This window comes from Oratosquilla oratoria, chromosome 7 (genome assembly GCF_046742065.1).
Source record: "Oratosquilla oratoria isolate Oo_2021 chromosome 7, ASM4674206v1, whole genome shotgun sequence".
Lineage (NCBI taxonomy): Eukaryota > Metazoa > Arthropoda > Malacostraca > Stomatopoda > Squillidae > Oratosquilla > Oratosquilla oratoria.
This window is the reverse complement of record NC_134783.1, coordinates 81,206,437-81,227,379: the sequence shown is the minus strand read 5'-3', so window position 1 is coordinate 81,227,379 and position 20,943 is coordinate 81,206,437. Positions and strand designations below refer to the sequence as shown.

Genomic DNA, 20,943 nt, shown 5'->3' with positions numbered 1-20,943 from the left:
ACATATACCAAAGGCTTTTTCCCCATTACAAGGGAGGTGCTAAGATAAGAGGGAGGGTGGAGGGGAGTGGTGTATATTTAGGGATGGTATGGGTGGGAATGATTTCATGCCTTTTTCTTTTTGGCTACCTCCCTTGTAAGGGGGAAAAAGCTTTGGTATACTGTATGTACAAGGGAGGTAGCCAAAAAGAAAAAGGCATAAAAACCATTCCCACCCATTCCATCCCTAAATACACTTCACTCCCCTCCACCCTCTACCCTCCCTCTTATCTTGGCACCTCCTGGATGACAGGTCATCCCTGCATCTTGTCCACTGCCCTGGGTCAGAAGCAGTGTCGCAAGACACAGCACATCCATAGCAAGGAAATGGTAAAGAAAATATTAGTCACACTGATAAGACCAAGATTAAGGTATGCTGCGACACTATGGACACCCAGTACAAAAAAGAATACAGTATAAAGAAATTAGAAAGAATCCAAAGAGCAACGACAAAGATGGCACCAACACTAAATTGACATGAACAAAGATTGCCAAACTGGAACTACCAACCCTGGAACAAAGAAGAAAAGAGATCTACTGGCCAATTACAGAATTATGAAAGGCATAGACATCCTCGACAGAGAAGATTTATTAAAGTGGGATAAAAGAAAAACAAGAGGACATGAAAAACTCAAAGGATAGTTATAGAAGATATCTGAAAAAGAATAATTTCCCAGAGTAGTAGATATCTGGAACAAATTGGATGAGGCAACAGTGTGTGCAAAAACTATACAAGAATTTAAGAACAAACTAGATGCTGAAAGATACAAAGACAGGTCACTACGAGCATAACTCTCTTCCCATATAATACAACTAGGTAAATACAACTGATTATAATTATCTAGGCTTTTAACTCTTGTTGTTTGCTATTCAGATCTAGAACCTATATTTTTAAGCATTGTGTATATGATAGTATGGTATAAGATGTACAGTACTATCTCGGACTATTACACTTGGCCAAACTAGGGATCATCCTAGTTGCTGCCATTTTGTATTCTCTTTGGGACTACTATGTTACTGGTTTAAAGTAGGAGGGGGGCTGTTACTGGTTGTTGGTTCTCTTGCAAAATGGTGGAGGAAATATAATCAAACTTAATAGAGATGGATCTTGGGCCCAGTTCAGAGACAGTGTCAGCTCCTCAAAGCTACCATTGGGTGTTAGGTTCTGAAAGTGGGTATCCATCATGGTCCCAGCCTTCATAAAGTTTAGAGACAGTCTATACAACCTCTTCATTCTTGAAAGAATTTATATAGGTTTGATATATTTTCCCAACTGAACTGCATGTACAATATAGTTTGTTTTTAGATATTTTAACCCATTTTTCTCTAATTATCCTTTGAAATACTTTCCCAACTACACTGGTGAATAAAACCATTAAATATTTTAAGAGGCCCTTTCTATTGCTCTTCTTATAGATAGACACTGTTTGACAATAGATTACTGTTGTATATTTAAGACTGGAATGTATTGGGTTATAAGTAATTTTATTCTAACTGATTCACTCCCAGTAGAAGTGGTTGACACTGATTTTGATGTAAAATAAAGTGAACACAGGGTAAAGGGAGATATTATCATAGCTGTTTAGGGCTTATTTAAGTGAACACATAAAGGGAAGTATATTTTATCTGACATCAGAATTAATCTAAAGTGATGCATGATTTTATGAGACTAACATGTATATTTGATTTTTACAGGGCTGACAAGCACATGTATCATGCACTTGGATATGGAACTTTCATGTATTTGCAAGCCATCATGACATTTGAACCTGTAAGTTTATAAGCTATTTAATGTTGCTTATAGATGTAAAAGGTTTTAATATATTTGCATGAAAAACAAGTGAAAATGTATAGATCATAGGTAAAGCATTAATATTTTTATTGATCTTTTGTTAACTAGAAAGACATCGAGTTGGCTGTAGAAACACTGAAGCAGAGTGTGGAAGTGTGTAACCGTTTTAGACGAAAAAACACCATTGGCGAATCAATTGGGAAAATTGTGAAGAAACCTGACTACAACTCGTACACTGATGGTAAGAGTTCTGAGAAGCAATATGTTGTCTATTTTAATTAATTTTGATATCAGATTGCTTTTTTACAATTGTCATGTAATAGTTTTAGTTTTGTACTTGTGAATAAAATATCTGAAATTTTATCAGATATCTGATATATTAAGGTGAAACTTTTCTTTATATCTATATATGAAGAGCTTTTTCCCCTATAAGGAAGGTAGCCATGTTAAAAGCATGTACTCGCTCCCACCTGTCCCACTCCCCTCCACTACCCCTTCCTCCTCCTCATCTTAGCTCCTCATAGATGACGGGTCATCCCTATATCCCACCCACTGCCCTGGGTCAGAGGCACCGCAACAAGACACAATACATCCACAGCAAGGCTGCTTCACCTAATCAGTGACCCCCCTCTCCATCCCTTCATACAGAATGAGAGAAGACATAGAAATCCTTTAGGCTGCATCAAAATATCATTTGTACATAAGTAACTCTACCCCTCCATCCCCTGACCCACCCTTCCTTGTATAAGTGTCATCTATACACAGCCACTCTCTACTCATCCCTATCTCCTGCCTTCTCCATTCCTTGCTTAAGATATTCCCCTCTTTCTCAATGCCCCCTTCACCCCATCCGATCCATCTCATCCTCAGTTATCTCCACTAATTCACTCCCTCCACCTCTGCCTTCCACACCTTTCACTAATCTTTCTTCATTCATTCTTTCCATGTGTCCAAATCATCCCAATATTCTTTCATCAAGCCTATCTATCATCTCCTTTTCCACTCCTGTTCTTCTTCTCACCTTGTTTCTCATTATATCCAAGCTAGTAACCCATGCCATACTTCTCAGGCATGTCATCTCAAACACATTCAAATTTTTTCTCTCTGCCTCTCTTAAATTCAACATCTCTGCTCTGTACAAAGCATTCAGTACAATCACCCCTTGGTATGATCTCCTCTTTGCATCCAGTCCCTGATGCCTATTTTTCATGACACTTTTTAATCCCCCAAGACATTTACTTTCTTCTCTCAATCTACAATTTACCTCTACTTTCAATCCTCCCATTCCTGCCACATACAACCCCAAATACCTAAAGTTATCCACTTCCTCCAGCCTCTCTCCTTTAAGACTTGCTTCCATCTCACTGCCATCCTCTCCCCTTGTACATTTCATCACCTTACTTTTACCCACATTTACTCTCAACTTTCTCCTATCGCATACCTTCCCAAACTCCATCACTAACTCCTTTCATTCCCCCCCCCCTCTGCCCATGCCACAAGCAGTGTTGTCAGCAGACAACTGGTTCACGTCCCACTTTTCTCCATTTTCTTTAACCATCTCCAGTCCCCTGCTCATTAAATGTATACGATGAAAGAAAAATATTCCATTAGAAATTACTTTTGAAAAATAATTTTCAGTGGGGGATGTAGCAAAGGAATGAAAATTAGCAAATATTGCTTAAACTTGTAAATGGAATTCTGCAGTGTCTGTCACACCCTTGCCAGAGAACATTGTACATTGTTAGGAGTGACTAAGTTTACATGTAAAAATCTGTATCCTGGAGACTCCATGGACATAAATCCCTTTTAAGCAAAAGGTTCATTCTATCTACGAATGGACTATTACTTGTCAAAAGGATTTTTCTTTGTATATTATTTTCAAACAAAGTAAACTAGGTCTGTAGGGCCTGGCTGTAGAGCTGCTGTATCTTGCTACATTGCCTATGACCTGATCATTGTGGTGGGGGTACAGAGTTTTGATAAATGTGGGATGGGTGAGGGCTAGGTGTATGCTTTGGGCCAGCCAGCTGCCTTACAAGTGGGAGGATGCTCTTTGGTATATGTGCATAATTTTTTTTAAAGGTTTCATACTAGGTAACGTTATGGCACATTTTTAATATTACTGTTTTTTACATTTCTTTTTAGAGGAAATCCATGCTGAACTCTGCTATGCAGAGTGCCTATTGTTACGTGCTGTACTATCTTTTATGGAGGATGAAACCCTAATTAGTTTCATCAAAGGTGGCATGAAGATCAGACAGTGCTATCAGTCATACAAGTAAGAGTTTTACCCTTTTATGTGTAAACATGTATTTGTATGCAAGATATATTTGTGTGTGGATGTTTACTTATGTATCGGGACAGTATATAACTTGCCATCTTACAATTCATATATCAACATTTTTCCCAGTTTTGCTGTAACTAAGTTTGAAATTGTGCACGTTTCACTTCACTTTCATTTGCACTCCATTCAGTATGTCCAGTGACCAGTTTGGAAAGCTGTACTTAAACTACTTATTATTTATGGTTCTTTGTAGTAGTTTCAGAGGGATCAGCTTGTTAAGTGTAGTTGGGAAGGGTTATGGGAGGGTCTTGAGAGGATTAGGAGAGGAACAAAGGGAGTAATTGGTGAGGAACAGTGGGTTTAAGACAGGTAGGGGTTGCATAGGTCAGATTTTTGTGGTAAAACAGATAGGTGAGAAAGCTGTAAGAAAAGGTAAGGATGCTTTTTGGGCTTTTATGAATCTGGAAAAGGCTTATGACAGGGTAGATAGGAAGGCACTGTGGGAGATATTGCAGATATATGGGATAGGAGGAAAGCTGTTAAGAGCAGTCAGGAGTTTTTACAAGAGTAGTAGAGTGTGTGTTAGGATTAGACATGGAGAGAGAGTGGTTTGAGGTAAAGGTTGGACTTTGTCAAGGATGTGTTAAGTCGCCCTGGCTGTTCGATTTGTACATGGGTTGGGTGGTGTGAGAGATAAATGCAAGGATAGTTGGTCAGGGATTGGAGATGGTTAAAGAAAATGGAGAAAAGTGGGAGATAATCCAGTTGTTGTTTGCTGATGACACTGCATGTAGCAGGATCAGAGGAAGGATTGAGGAAGTTAGTGACAGAGTTTGGGAAGGTGTGCAAAAGAAGAAAGTTGATAAATGTGGGTAAAAGTAAGGTGATGAGATGTACAAGGAGAGAAAGTGGCAGCAGACTGGAGGTGAGTATTAAGGGAGAGAGACTGAAGGAAATGGATAGTTTTAGATACTTGGTGCAAATGTGGTGGGAAAGGGAGGTGTGGAGGTAGAGGTAGAATGTAGATTAAGAGAAGCAAGTAAATGCCTTGGGGGATTAAAAAGTGTAATGAGAAATAGACATATGGGAATGGATGCTAAGAGGAGATCCTATAAAGAAGTGATTGTGCCAACAGCACTGTATGGGGCAGAAACCTGGAACATGAGAGAGGAAGAGAGGAGTACGTGTGAGAAATAAATTGATGCACCCTGAAGGGATTTCTCCCCGTCTTCTCCTTTTCTGCACGAGGGGACAAAGAGGGGGGAGGGTTGCTGTGGATGTACTGTGTCTAACGACACTGCCTCTGACCCAGGGTAGTGGGCAAGATGTAGGGATGACTCTTCATCCAGGAGGTGCAAAGATAAGAGGAAGGGAAGAGGGTGGAGGGGAGGGAGTATGTTAGGGATGGAAAGGGTGGGAGTGGTTTTTATGCCTTTGTTTTTTTTGGCTACCTCTCTTGTAAGGGGGACGGGAGAGCCTTTGGTGCATGTGTGTATTTATACACTGTGGTCCCCATCTTTGCTCTTTGCTCTCTCTTTTTCTTTTTCTTTCTTTCCAGTGTTATTAATTAGTCTTGAGTCTTGTTCATAAATAGAGCATTGTAGACCTGAAACCAATTTTCTGATGGCTCTTCTATACAATTTCTCTATCCTTTTTATGTGGGGTTCAAACTGTCTTTATACCAAGGGTTTCCTCCCCCTTATAGGGGAAGCAGCCAAATCAAAAGTACACACCCACTCCCGCCCATTCCTTTCCCATCCACCAATGTGTTCAGAGTACTGCAGCTTAATTAAGACTGTCAGAGGTACAATTATACAACTATACTTGTAGACCTATATACACTGATCCACATGTTTAAAGCAACTCTCACATTAATCCATGAGGCATATGTTCTTGTTACAAAAACAATGAATGGTCCTCTGGTTCTTACATTTGACATCTGCACCAGGGATCTTTTTCTATGTGTGTTTTGTTACTTTTCTTGTTTTATATATGAGATTCAATTTTTATAATATCAAATTTCCATAATACTACATTAGTTAGCATGAAAATTGTACAAAAATTTTTGTGGTGTACAGTTTGCCTTTTTAGCCTTTTTACAACATGCCACATGATTTGTAACTGCTTATTTTGATTAATGCTAAAGCATTAGTTATAGATCTGTGAATTGTAAATCCTTTTCAATTACAGAGAATGCTGGAATATTTTGGAATCTCGAGATTGGAGAGGGGATCCAGATAAAATTCATTTTGAAAGTGGAGTTCGTATGGGTGTTGGTGCATTTAACCTGGTAAGTTTTTAACTATCTGTTGCCTTTGATATTTTGCATGAAACCTATTGCCCAGGGATGCATAACCATGGCCACTGGGTTGATCCATAGGTCAATCAAGAAAGAAATTTATACAACCTTTGAGTTATGAGCTAGTAGTGTTCCTGAAGGCTGTTCATAAGTTGAAAAAAATCATAAAAAAAAAATTGCATATACAAAATGGGGTGTACCATAATTCTAGTGTAGGTAAGCTAGACATGACCATTGGTGGTGTGCTGCTATATTAACATGTAAACTAATGCACCACAGTACAAAGATATGCATGAAATAAGAAAGTATACTAATGCACAATATATATAACACTGATCATACTTTGCCAAACCATTGTGAATTTGTGTTACTCGGTACTGTCCACATGTGTATACAGGTTTCCCTCTCTGTTTGATGGTACAGTATCTAATACTTCATTTATATGAACCTTTGAATTGATACCACTCGCTCATTTTTCAGTGTAGGCGCTCAATTATATGATCACCAAACTGTAAACAAATTCACTTGATTTCAGCACCACCCATGCTCCATTGGCCACCCATCAAAATGTTCCCACTCTTTATGCAGTTGTTTACTCTCTTGGCCTGTATTTATCTAGTTGTATTATATGGGAAGGAGAGCTATACTCATAGTGACCCATCTTTGTATCTCGCAATATCTAGTTTATTCTTGAATTCTTGTATAGTGGTTGCATGCACTATTGTTTTGTCCAATTTGTTCCAAACATCAACCACTCTGGATATATGTATATATATATATATATATATATATATATATATATATATATATATATATATATATAATATATATATATAAAAATTTTGTATATGTGTGTATATATGTATATATACAAAGGCGGGACACCGCAAGCATAGCTCCCCTTCCCACAAAATACAACTAGGTAAATATGTATATATGCAAAGTAGACCACTTGGAAAAAGAAACTAATGAAGCAGAGCAAAAAGTGAAAAAAGTGCATACATATACCAAGGCTTTTTCCCCCTCTCAAGGGAGGTAGCCAAAAAGAAAAAGGCTTAAAATCATTCCCACCTATTCCATCCATCCCTAAATACACTCCACTCCCCTCCACCCTCCCTCTTATACATGAGAAAGGAACAAGGACATTTACCCCCTGGAAGGCGGTCAAGTCAGGTCGCAAGGGTGTATTTACCTAATTGTATTATACGGGAAGGGGAGCTATGCTCGTGGTGTCCCGTCTTCATATCTCGTTTTGTCTAGACTGCTTTTAAATTCGTGTATTGTTTTTGCACACACCACTTTCTCATCTAACTTGTTCCAAACATCTATCACCCTGTGGGGAAAGCTGTTCTTTTTCAGGTCTCTTCTATAACTGTCCCTCTTGATTTTCTACGTGTCCTCTTGTATCTCTGCTATCCCATTTTATTAGATCCTCTCTATCAATAGTTTCTATGCCTTTCATGATTCTATAAATAGTTATCAAGTCTCCTCTCTCTTCTTTGCTCTAATGTCTGTAGTTCAAGTTTTGCTAGTCTCTCTTCATATGATAGTTCTGAGTGTAGGTGCCAGTTTCGTAATTGCTCTTAGTATTCTTTCAAGTTTTGTTGTAAATTTTTTTGTATTTGGTGACCACCATTTCTTCGTCCAGGTATGTAAATGCCACTTTGATTTTTCTTATTAAATTATAAGTTTCTCAAAAAATCTTGTTTATATATTTCTCAGGGGACATATTATTTATAATAATGACTCCCAGGTCCTTCTCATTTTCTTTTTTTATTTCTTCCTCTCCTAATTTATATGCGTGTGTGTATTTACCTAGTTGTATTATACGGGAAGGGAGCTATGCTCGTGGTGACCCATCTTTGTATCTTTCAGCATCAAGTTTTTTCTTAAAATCTTGAATAGTATTTGCACACACTGTTTCTTTATCTAAGTTATTCCATATATCCAGCACTCTGTGTGGGAAGCTATTCTTTTTCTGATCTCTTCTGTAGTTGTCCTTTTTGAGTTTCTTTTCATGACCTCTTGTTCCATTGTCATTTTTTAATAAATCTTTTCTGTCAAGGATTTCCATTCCTTTCATGATTCTAAATATAGTCAGCAGATCACCTCTTTCTCTTCTTTGCTCTAGTGTTGGTAGTTCTAATTTTGATCATCTTTGTTCATATGTTAATTTGGAAAGAGTTGGTGCCAACTTTGTTGTTCGCCTTATTCTTTCTAGTTTCCTTGTATTCTTTTTAGTACTGGGTGTCCATAGTGTTGCTGCATATTCCAGTTTTGGTCTAATCAATGTGACTAATATTTTTTTTTATCATTTCTTCATTCAAGTATTCAAATGCCACTTTCATTGACCTTAGTAGGTTGTAGGTTTCACAGACTATTTTGTTTATATGTCTGTCTGGTGTCATGTCTTTGCTGATTATCACTCCAAGGTCCCTTTCTGAGTGCACTTTTTTATTTCTTTTTCACCAATTTTGTAATTTTTTGAAATTCTGTTTTTGCTTTTTCCAAACTCCATTATGCTACACTTCTTGATATTGAGGTTCATTTCCCACTTTTGAGTCCATTTCCAGATTTTGTCCAGGTCTAATTGTAACGAGTCACAGTCCTCTTCTGTTGATACTTTAATATTTTTGCGTCATTTGCGAAGAAATTCGTATAACTTTCAACTCCTTCATCCATGTCGTTTATCACCTCCCTTCCTAGCTTCATCTTCATCCACATCAACCTTGATGAAACCTCCTTCCCCTCCATGCTTACTTATCTCTTCACTTATTAGTATAGCCACCCCTCATCCCCTCTTCACTCCTGAGTACTTCCCAGCTACACTCCCAAACTCACACTTGCCCTTCCCTTTCATTTTAGTTTCACTCAAAGCCAGCACATCTATCTTTCTTCTCGCAAACATACTGCCTATCTCTTCCCTTTTACTCTCATCTGTACCACATCCATGCACATTAAAAGACCCAAACCTGAGGGTACTGGTTGGAAAACTCCCAGACCCTCTTATGCCTTTAGTTTTTTAGGAATGTCCCCTGTGGGGCTACAGGTAGTAGGACTCCTAATCCCACCCTCCGTCCCTTTTTTTGTCGCCTCTTACGACTCGAGTGGAAAGACTTGGTGGTAGCATTCTCTTCCCCCACCACAGGGTAGGCTAAAAAACGAAAATGAATATTCAGAGAAATGGTACAGGACAGTAACAAGGGATTGGAGGACAGCATAACTGAGGGACAGTTGTAGTATAAAAGTGTCATCATTTCTCTATGAACAGAGTTTTCCTCTATCAGACAAAATGATGTGTGGCTCTGGTCCACAGGGGCACCCCATATAGACCCTAAAATATCAACTGCATGCTACTCTGCCACGATAACATGCAGCCAATACCCCAGACGGGTCATAGTAACTTTTTTTTTTTCTTTTTTTCTACACATGAAGTAGCAGGAGAGTTTGATAAAATTGTTTCCTTCCATTGCAGATGATTTCACAGCTTCCAAGCAAAGTTTTGAAACTTCTCGAGTTTGTTGGATTTTCTGGCAACAAGGTGAGTTTCTCTAGGTTTTTATTCTATTAATATTGAGGGAATCAGTCCTGATAGTGACTAATTACTATGTTAACTTGTATAAAGTTATGTGTATTCATGCAGCCTACTTGTTTCCATTAGTGAAGAGATTAGATTGTAAATAGAGGTCTTGATGCAATGATACTCCATCAAGATAGATTTATGAAACTGAATGTATAGAAAATGGGAAATAACATGTTGGGTACTTTGCTACTGCAACTAAAAGATTGTTTTGATTTACTGTATAAAAATGGAACTACAGAAAAGGGATTTTCAAATTTATTTCCACACATGAGGTTATTCATACTGTTTACAATAGTTATTCATCCATTTTTGTTCAGTACAGTATGGTTAGATTAATAGAAAGCAGCTTTGTTTATGTAATCTAAGCATGGTATGTTTCAAAGATGTTTAGGATTCTTATCCTAGAATTCTTCGTCTAAACATATTGGTCTAAAATGTTGGTCTAAAGAATACTGATCTAAGGAATATTTGACTGAAGATTTATGGTTTAATCTTAAAGAATTATTTTCAATACATTTTTGCATGAGTATCTATGGTATTTCTATACATGTGAAATCCATTTAGCTATCTTAATACACCAGGGACCTCTTGCCCCTTGTAAGGGAGGTAGCCAGTCAAGAATATTGATCTAAGGAATATTTGTCTGAAGATTTATGGTTTAATCTTAAAGAATTATTTTCAATACTTTTTTGAATGAGTATCTATGGTATTTCTATACACATGAAATCCATTTAGCTATCTAAATAAACCAGGGACTTCTTGCCCCTTGTAAGGGAGGTAGCCAGTCAAGGGATGCACCCACTCCTACCCATTGTTTCCCACTCACCTTATCTTCTTGTGGATGAAGGGTTATCCCTGTCTCCTGCTCACTACCCAGGTTGGAAGTAATGCTACAAGGCACAGTACATCCAGAGCAGGGCCGCTAAATTTACATGGTAACCCTCCTTCCTTGTCTCCCCCACATGGTTTAAGATAGAGAAGATGTGAAGAAATACCTTTGGGCTGCATCAAAATATCATCCATGCACAACCACATCCACACAACAAGATGTACATAATACACGTACCAAAAAGTCATTTCCTCCTTGTAAAGTAAGTGTTTGTAATAGTTTCAGAGGGATCAGTTTGTTGAGTATAGTTGGGAAGGCTTGTGGGAGGGTTTTGATGGAGAGGATTAGGAGAGGAACAGTGTGGGTTTAGGGAAGGTAAGGATCGTGTGGATCAGATTTTTGTGGTAAGACATATGAGAAAACTTGGCAAAGGGCAAGGATGTTTTTTGGGCCTTTATGGATTTGGAAAAGGCTTATGAGAAGGTAGACAGGAAAGCACTGTGGGAGGTTTTGCAGATGTATGGGATAGGAGGAAAGTTTTCGAGTTTTTACGAGAGAGACTGTTAGAATTAGAAATGGAGAGAATGAGTGTTTCAAGTAAAGGTGGGACTTGGCCAGGGATGTCATGTCACCATGCCTGTTCAGTGTGTACATGGATGGGGTGGTGCAGGAGGTAAATGCAAGGGGATTGGAGATGGTTAAAGAAAATGGAGAAAAATGGGAGACAAGTCAGTTGTTGTTTAACAATGCATTTGTAGCAGGATTAGAGGAGGGATTAAGGAAGTTAGTGACAGAGTTTGGGAAGGTGTGTGAAAGAAGTTGAAGTTATATGTGGGTAAAAGTAAGGTGATGAGTTGTACAAGGGGAGAGGATGGCAGTAAATTGGAAGTGAGTATTAAGGGAAAGAGGCTGGAGGAAGTGGATAGCTTTAGATACTTGGGGATGCATGTGGTGGGAAAGGGAGGATTGGGGGTGGAGGTAGAATGTAGATTGAGAGAAGCAAGTAAATGACTTGGGAGATTAAAAAGTGTAATGAGAAATAAAAGTTTGGGAATGGATGCTAAGAGGAGATTGTATGAAGGAGTGATTGTGCTGACAGCACTGTATAGGTCAGAAACATGGAACATAAGAGAGGAAGAGTTTACATGTGTTTAAGATGAAATGTCTGAGAAGTATGATAGGGGTTATTAGGCTGGATAGTGAGAAATGACAAGGTGAGCAGGAGAGCAGGGTGTGGTAAAGGAGATGGGAGATAGGGTTAAGATGGACAGCAGAGCATGAAATGTCTGAGAAGTATGATAGGGGTTATTAGGCTGGATAGTGAGAAATGACAAGGTGAGCAGGAGAGCAGGGTGTGGTAAAGGAGATGGGAGATAGGGTTAAGATGGACAGCAGAGCTGCCCATTTTCAAAACCTGTCACCTCTTACCTCCATCAGGAGGTGCAGCCTTGAGGGGCTGACACTTGGTCTCCAGACTGGGTTGAAGATTTCAGGTATATTTCTTGCACCTTGTCATACATTGAGAACTGACAACCAGTGATGACTACTCCCCTCTCCTTGTTACCTGCAACCAATAGGAGGGCCCGAAAACCATTGTCAGCCACTGTGAGGCTGTGGGTTAGTGAAATTTGATGCAAGAGTTATTATTAATATCTTTGGACAATATGTTTAGATGAATATAGCTTAGATCATTATTCTTTTGATGAATACTCCTTAAAGCAGTGCCCCTTGGATGAAAAAAGTTTAGACAAAAGTTCTGGATCCCATTTTATGGGCTTGATTTTGCATTTGTCATTTTATTTTCACTGTTTTAGTTGTATGTATAGGTACACATCACAGTTTATATGTATAGTTGTTGATAGCACACCAGTGCTTTCTTAAGTCCTTGTTAATGATTTCTTCTTTGCATTCCTTTTGTGGTGATTAGTCATGTCAGGTAAGCCTGTGAAATTTGTGTTGACTTTTTGTAGTGTTACACATCCAGAGGTAGTTTGATTGCACCCTTTAATTTCTATTTGTTAAAATTTTCCCACATGTTTGTTCATTCTGCAGTATCACCTTTGCTTAAACTACTGACCACCACATTACATGATTTGATGGTGCTGTTATATATATATATATCATTTTTTATTGAAGTGTATGCTTATGTTTACATTTAATATTTTTTTGCTATTCCATGTTTATGGCAATGGAAATGTGTGGTTCCTTTGTAACCTGAAAATGTAGCTTCAGCTTTTCCATACTTCTGATATTTTGTGAATTTGTGCTTGCATGGAAATTTTTTAGTTCATTATTTTCCTGTTGTTTTTTCATGTGATATTACTGAGCTGCCATTAAAGTGGTCCTCATCAGTTCGGAAAGGCATGCTGATTGCTCACCATTAGTATTTTATTAAAAAAAAAAAAGGGGGGGGGGTAAAACAAGTGCACTGATATTTAAGTGGAGAATGTTATGAAAAGTATGTAAGCACCAACAATTATTTTGACTTAATTCACAACAGTGAAAATTTATTTTATTTCTGCCACATGAGAATCAAGACCTATGATAAATTTCCAATAATCACTAACTCTTACTTTAGCTATCTAGAAAAAAACAGCTTACAAACAAAACAAAATAAAACCTTATAGAATAATAACAAACTGCACCAAAGCAACACCAGAAGAAAACCTACATTTAGAAACTAGAATTCTTTCTAAAGACAACAACAATAATAACAACAATAGCAACATGAGAAAAGACTGTACAAAATCCCAGAATATCTGATGACCAAAATAATGGACAAGCAGACAAAAAACTGATGGAAAAAAACAAAGGAAAGTTGCAACAAACAACAACCATGCACAGCAAATAAAAAATTTATACAAAACACTGAAAACAAAACAAATGAACAAGCAAAAAAAATAAATCCATGCTCCAGGCATAGTGCTCCAGGCACTAACTATAAACAAAACCTGAAAAGCAGGTGTACGAACAGAATACATGAAACATCTTACCAGACAAGAGGCATCAACAATATTCAAACTACAGCAAGAATGCTAGAAGCAAAGAAACAATTACAAAGATAGACTGATATTAAATGCAGAAAATGTGCAACATGCATACCAAAACCCAGAAACATGTACTATTAGCCCAAGCATTCGTACTAATAATGCATACAAAGGCAATGTCAATGATGTATATGACAGTAATGTAAACCAACTTAAAGAACAGTGAACATCATCTATATTGTGAACATGCATACATATGCCAAGGGCATTTTTCCCCTTACGAGGGAGGTAGCCAAAAGTCACCCATTTCACCCCACATACTCCACAATCATTTACCACCATTCCCTCATTTCTTGGTTCCTGGATGATGGTCATCCCTGCATCTTGCCCACTGCCCTGGTTCAGAAGCAATGCAGCAAGGCACACCACATCCACAGCAAGGCTGCTTCATTTAATCAGCAACCCCCTCTCCATCACCTCATGCACTAAAAGAAAAAACTGGGAGAAATCCCTTTGTACTGTCAAAATATCATTCAAACATACTCCTTCATGCTCCCATATTCCACCTGCTCCCTTCCATGTATCATAGCATTTTCCATACACAACCATTCTCCATTCTCCCCTATCATGTCTTCTCCCCTCCTTCCTCAACAGATATTGCCCTCTTTCCCAATGCCCCTTTTACCCCATCCATCTTGTACTTGGTTGCCTCCTCATGTTCTCTTCCTCCACCTCTGCCTTCCACACTTCTTTTACTAATCTTCACTCATCCTTTCCATGTGTCCAAACCATCCCAATGCTATTTCATCAACCCTATCTCCCAACTCCCTTTCCGCCCCTGCTCTCCTCGTCTGCTAATTTCTCACTCTATCCAGCCTAGCAACCTCTACCATAGTTTTCAGGCATTTCATCTCAAAAACTTTTTAACTCTTCCTCTCTTATGTTCCATGTTTCTGCTCCATATATTGCTGTTGGCACAGTTACCCCTTCATACAATCTCCTTTTAGTGTCCTTTCCCAAATGTCTATTTCTTGTTACACTTTTTAATCCCCCAGGGCATTTAATTTTCTCAATATACTAGCCATCTCCACCTCCACTACTTCCTTTCCCACCAAGTATCCAAGGCTATCCGTTTCTTCCAGTTTCTCCCATAATACTTCCAATTTGTTGCCATCATCTCACCTTGTACATCTCATCACCCAAACTTCGTCACTAACTTCCTTAATTCCTCCTCTGATCCTGCTGCAAGTGCAGTGTCATCAGCAAACAACTGGCTTATCTCATTTTTCTCTCAATTTTCTTTAACCATCTCTAACCCCCAACCCCCCATTACCCTTGCATTTACCTTTCACACCACCCCATCCATATATAAATTGAACAGCCATGGTGAGATGACACATCCCTGGTGATATGACATCCCTGGTGAAGTCCTACCTTTACATCAAATCATTCACTCTCTCCACTTCTAATTCTAACATATGCTCTACTACTCTCATAAAGACTCTTGATTACTCTTAACATCTATCCTTCTATCCTATATATCTGCAATACTTCCCACAGTGCCTTCCTGTCTACTGTCATAAGCTTTTCCATAACCATAAAGGCCAAAAAAAAAAATGAAAATTCAGAGAAATGGTACAGGACAGCAACAAGGGGTTGGGGGACAGCATAACGGAGGGACAGTAGCAGTATAATAAAAGTTTCATAATTTCTCTGTGAGCAGAGTCCTCTATCACAGACAAAATGATGTGTGGCTCTGGTCTGTAGGGGTGCCCCATATAGACCCTAAAGTATCAACTGCATGCTACTTTGCCATAACAACATGCAGCCAATACCCAGACGGGGCAGATTGAGAGATGATAATGGAAGGGACTAGTAAGAGGATGATGGGCAGAGTATTTTAGGGAGTTGCTAAAAGTGAAGGAGGATATGAAGGAAAAGGTAGTTGCAGTGTGAAGTGCTAAGAAAATGAGTGATGAGGAAAATGAAAAAAAAAAAAATGAGGTGAAAGCAGTTATCAAAATGATGAGAGCAGGTAAGGCACCCGAGTTAGATGGGTGTCATGCAAAGTGTCTAAAAAAAGGGAGGTACATTGATGGTGGACTGGCTGGTGAGGTTGTTTAACATTTGTCTAAAAGGGGACATGTGTGAGTGTAGTAGTTTCAGAGGGATCAGTTTGTCAAGTGTAGTTGGGAAGGCTTATGGGAGGGTTTTGATTGAGAGGATTAGGAGAGGAACAAAGGGACTAATCGGTGAGGAACAGTCTTTCTGACCATTCCCACCTGCCCTGATTATCGGTGGGAACTGGGAATCGAAATACGGTATAATATCAATTCCAGTAAAATTATGGTATATGGTAGACATCGTATGGTAGATGGTAGACACCCACTAAATTATGGTAGAAATACCATAATTATGGCAGACAGCGCAACCTTGGTGAGATGCTGTGCTGTGCTGCCGTAACTGTCGTACAGGATGCTGGACGCCACGTGCAAACGTACAGTAAACCAGTAAACTCATAATATGTGCATGTAGGCATCTGCTGAATGTGGTTGTAAGTACGGGTGGACGTAAGTCGCACAGGTCGTAACTCGGATAGTGAGTGTATGTACACCTATTCTTCAACTGGCCAGTGACAGAAGTAATCCCATACTTGGGAAATGCAAACAGTCAAATGTTTCTTTTTGGAGAGATCTATGGGAAAGCCTGAGGATTATTGCTACATAACTGTTGGGACCAAAGGACTCTGGTAAGAGAAATTTTAGGTAACGATTGATGGGTGAATGGATTAATTGACAAGGGAAACACAAGAAGTTGGAGAGAGTAGGGTGATTTTGAAAAAGGAAGTGGATAGTTGGATGTGTTTTTACGAATAACTTTCAAAATTATGCATTTTCATTACTTTGTACCCATTACACTGATGTTAACACAAAGTAAGATAATAACGGAGGATATACAATTTAAGTAATACAGGTACACATTGATATTTGCTACATAAATCTTGATTTTGAAACTTTTATCAATGATTGTAGCAACTGGGACTTGCTGAGTTGGAGAAAGGTTTCTTCCTGAAGGGTTCACTACGTCGAGTTTTGTGTGCCCTTGTTCTTCTTGGATACCATACTATCGCCACCTACATCTTGGGCACCTCTGAGGGGGACCTAGAAATGGCACAGATAATTCTTGATGATCACTTACAGGTTTGGGACCAACACTTCAGTTTTGAAATGCTGTAAAAATTATATACTATGTTTCATACATCTGTAAAGAACCTGGAATGCCAACAATAATGAATGAGTTTGTTTTTTTGATATTTGTAAAGTGCATGAAAATTGTAAAATTACAGTTGTACCCAAATGGTGCTTGGTTCCTCTTCTTTTCGGCACGGCTAGAATTTGTGCGTGGTAATTTTGATGAAGCTGCTGAGTTGTACAAAAAATCATGGCATAGTCAACATGAATGGCGACAATTTCATCACCTTTGTTATTGGGAGCTTATGTGGTGCAATGTCATGAGAGCCCAATTTACGTAAGTTTGCCCTTCCATCTAGACTTGACTAAAAATTTTATTCACTATAAGAACTTTGTAACTCCTGCTATAATGCTGTGCATCCCATCTTTTATAGGGAGGCCCAAGACTTTGCCAACAGACTTCTTCAAGAGAGTAAGTGGTCCAAAGCCACATATGCCTATCAGAAGGCATGCTGCATGTGCATGAGGGCCGATGAGCTCACACGTGCTGAGAGAAATGAACTCAAATATCACATGGAGTGAGTTTGTTTTTGCATAATCAACTATCGTTATGAAAATAATTGTTGTTGGTATCTATATGTGGACTACTGAACATGTATAAAACTATACAAATGAATGCTTATTATAGAATTGGTTGCAAACTTTACAATTTTTACTGTACAATAGGAGCATCCCAGGCCTAAAACAGCGGATAGCTGGCAAAAGTCTACCCATTGAGAAGTTTGCTGTTAAGAAGTCCATCAGGTTCCTGACTCAAGGGAACTACTTAGTACTTGCTGGTTTTGAACTTATTTATGTATGGAATGGTTTCAAGATTTTGGCCAAGAAGTATGAAAATGTTGAACGAGTATATGCCATTACAGAAAAGGAAATCAAGAGATTGGAAAGCCTTAGGAATTCAGGTAGGTGTGAAAAGCTATTAAATTGTACTTTTTGTATGTGATAGATATAAGAGTGCTGGTTGGATAGTCCAGTTAGTGTAAAGCTCCTCCTTATCCTTGCAACGTTTGTCCCTGGAAAATTCCCTAAATATACATACACAAAAGTTCTCCCCTATTTCCATTTAGTTGTTACCTACAACGTGAGGTTGCATAGGCATAGGAGAACAACCCCATCATGTTTACTCTTTCCCGGTTAAACATGCAAATACTATACCTCATCACATTCCCGATAATACTGCCATTTCATCCCTGGTGCATACTGCTCATAGAATATCTCTTTGCCATAGTATGTATATTGTTCTCAAAATGTCACATTTTTTCTTGTTTAACATCCTGTTCATAAAATTGTAAACTTGTATAGAACTGTGTACTCATCTATCCACCAAAACATTCTTCGAGTATACCTCCATGGCATGGTTCCAATAATCAAGAAAACATAAGACACCCTGGAAACTGCACAAAACAAAGCATTAATTATAGCAGCATGCACCAAAACTGTCCCAATAGGACATTTCTATACTGAGACCAAAATTCTCCCCATAAAATGGCACATAAAAATGATTGGCACAATTCTACCCAAAAGCCCTCTGCCCTACACATACAACCCAGTACAATAATGCAGGCTCAACAAATTAAAAAAAGGGCTTATCATTCAAATCTATACAGTGATTTACCACCACAATCATGCAATACATCCATGCAAGAGCATATAATACACTCTGATCTGAAAACAAGCACTCTGAGATCAACCACCAAACTCCCTACTTACAATTCCCCCAGATTCAGCTCTACAGATAAATCTCCCACAACAATCAAGAACTATGTAAGTGGGTGCATTCAGACCACCATCTAGCTTCAAAACAATACCAGCTTAGAATAGGCCCAGCCATACATATACCAAAGGCTTTTTCCCCCATACATGGGGGGTAGCCAAAAAGAAAAAGGCATAGAAACCACTCCCACCCATTCCATTTCCTATATATTCCACTCCCCTCCTCCCTCCCTCTTATCTTGGCACCTCCTGGATGATGGGTCATCCCTGTATCCTCTCCACTGCCCTAGGTCAGAAGCAGTGTCACAAGACACAGCACATCCACAGCAAGGCTGCTTCATAGATTCGGTGACACCCCCCCCCTCCTCCCTTTGGGCTGGTTAATTTTTTTTTTTTTTTTTTTTTTTTTTTTTTTTTTTTTTTTTCGTACATACTTCCTCACCCCCCATCCCCCACCCACTCCCCCTCACGCAACACAGCATCATCTATACACAACCCCTCTCCATTTCCATCTATCTTCTGTCCTCTCCCGTCCTTCCTCCACAGACATTCCTCTCTTTTGTAATGCCTCTTTGACCCCATCGATCCATCTCATCCTAAGACGCCCCCTCATATTCACTTATTCCACCTCAGCCTTCCACACTTCTTTTACTAGTCGTTCTTTGCTCATTCTTTCCATGTGTCCAAACCATACTAATACTCTTTCATCAACCCTATCTCCCAGTTCTCTTTCCACCCCTGTTCTCCTCCTCACCTCCTCATTTCTCACTCTATCTAGCCTAGTAACCCCTATCATACTTCTCAGACATTTCATCTCAAACACATTCAAACTCCTTCTCTCTTCCTCTCTCATGTTCCATGTTTCTGCCCCGTACAATGCTGTTGGCACAATCACTCCTTCATGTAACCTCCTCTTAGCATTCATTCCCAGATGTCTATTTCTCATTACACTTTTCAATCCACCAAGGCATTTACTCGCTTCTCTCAATCTACATTCTACCTCCACCCCCACTCCTCCCTTTCCTGCCACATTTGCACCCAAGTATCTAAAACTATCCACTTCCTCCAGTCTTTCACCCTCAATGCTCACTTCCAGCCTGCTGTCATTCTCTCCCCTTATACATCTCATCACCTAACTTTTACCTACAAAACAATACCAGCTTAGAATAGGCCCAGCCACAGATGCAAATTGCCCCAAATATAATTTATTACTCTTCACATGCTTCTTTTTAATGCCATGTACCTTCTCCAGATCCACAAAACACAGGAACAGTTGCTTCTACTTTTCACAGGCCATCTTGCGGAGTAGTTTGAGTGGCTTACTCTTAAACACTAAAGTTAGACAAAGAATATTTATATAAAGTTAATGTAATAGGGGAGATGGGATTTCTTCTCATCTTCTCCTTTTCTGCATGAGGGGAGGGAGGGGGGTTGCCGATTAAATGAAGTGGCCTTGCTGTGTTTTGCTGCATTGCTTTCGACCCAGGTCAATGGGTGGAATGTAGGGATGACCCATCATCCAGGAAGAGCCAAGAAAAGAGGGAGGGAGGGGTGGTGAATGGAGGGGATGGAGATGAAACAGGTGCAAGTGGATTTATGCCTTTTGACTTTGGTTACCTCCCTTGTAAGGAGGAAAAAGCCTTTGGTATATGTATGTATGTATGTATAAATATAATATACCAATACAATATTTGGTTTCTATTTCATATGTATTTGTTTTTGCAGAACGAACTGAATATTATTGGGATGATTTTCTACTGGCACAAATCATCAAAGGCTCTTGTTTAGTTTATATGGATTCCCCCTTGCAAGCCCAAGAATGCTTTAAATTAATTGTCAACAATGAGCGTAAGATCAAGGAAGACACGTATCTTGTTCCGAATGCCCTGCTTGAGCTTGCTTTGATGCTCCTAAGAGCAGGAGATCTTGAACAATCGAAAGCTGTGCTGGAACATGCAAAGTAAGTCCATGTTATTAATCTTAGTATTGTTTTAGAGAAAGGAAATTAAATTAGATGAAATATGTTTAAGCCAAACAGAGTAACTATAGCTTTGGTATTACTTATTTTGCCAACCAAAAATAATTCTTAAGATAACGATTGAATTTTATTTTGATTTCATAGTAGTCGAGTGTACTTTAATGGATGAAGAGTGGTGGTAAAGGTTAG

At 38.9% G+C, this 20,943-nt stretch overlaps 1 protein-coding gene across 1 annotated transcript in view; it reads left to right on the top strand.

Annotated features, from left to right (window-relative positions):
• The window catches only part of LOC143027228 (tetratricopeptide repeat protein 39B-like), a 77,946-nt gene that overhangs the window by 55,378 nt on the left and 1,625 nt on the right, over positions 1-20,943 (top strand). The window contains exons 4-13 of the mRNA XM_076188441.1: positions 1,734-1,809; positions 1,939-2,071; positions 3,976-4,108; positions 6,305-6,404; positions 9,889-9,954; positions 16,845-17,012; positions 17,159-17,340; positions 17,438-17,581; positions 17,730-17,965; positions 20,502-20,736. Coding sequence (XP_076044556.1) covers positions 1,734-1,809; positions 1,939-2,071; positions 3,976-4,108; positions 6,305-6,404; positions 9,889-9,954; positions 16,845-17,012; positions 17,159-17,340; positions 17,438-17,581; positions 17,730-17,965; positions 20,502-20,736 — 1,473 coding nt within the window. The remainder of the gene's footprint in view (positions 1-1,733; positions 1,810-1,938; positions 2,072-3,975; positions 4,109-6,304; positions 6,405-9,888; positions 9,955-16,844; positions 17,013-17,158; positions 17,341-17,437; positions 17,582-17,729; positions 17,966-20,501; positions 20,737-20,943) is intronic.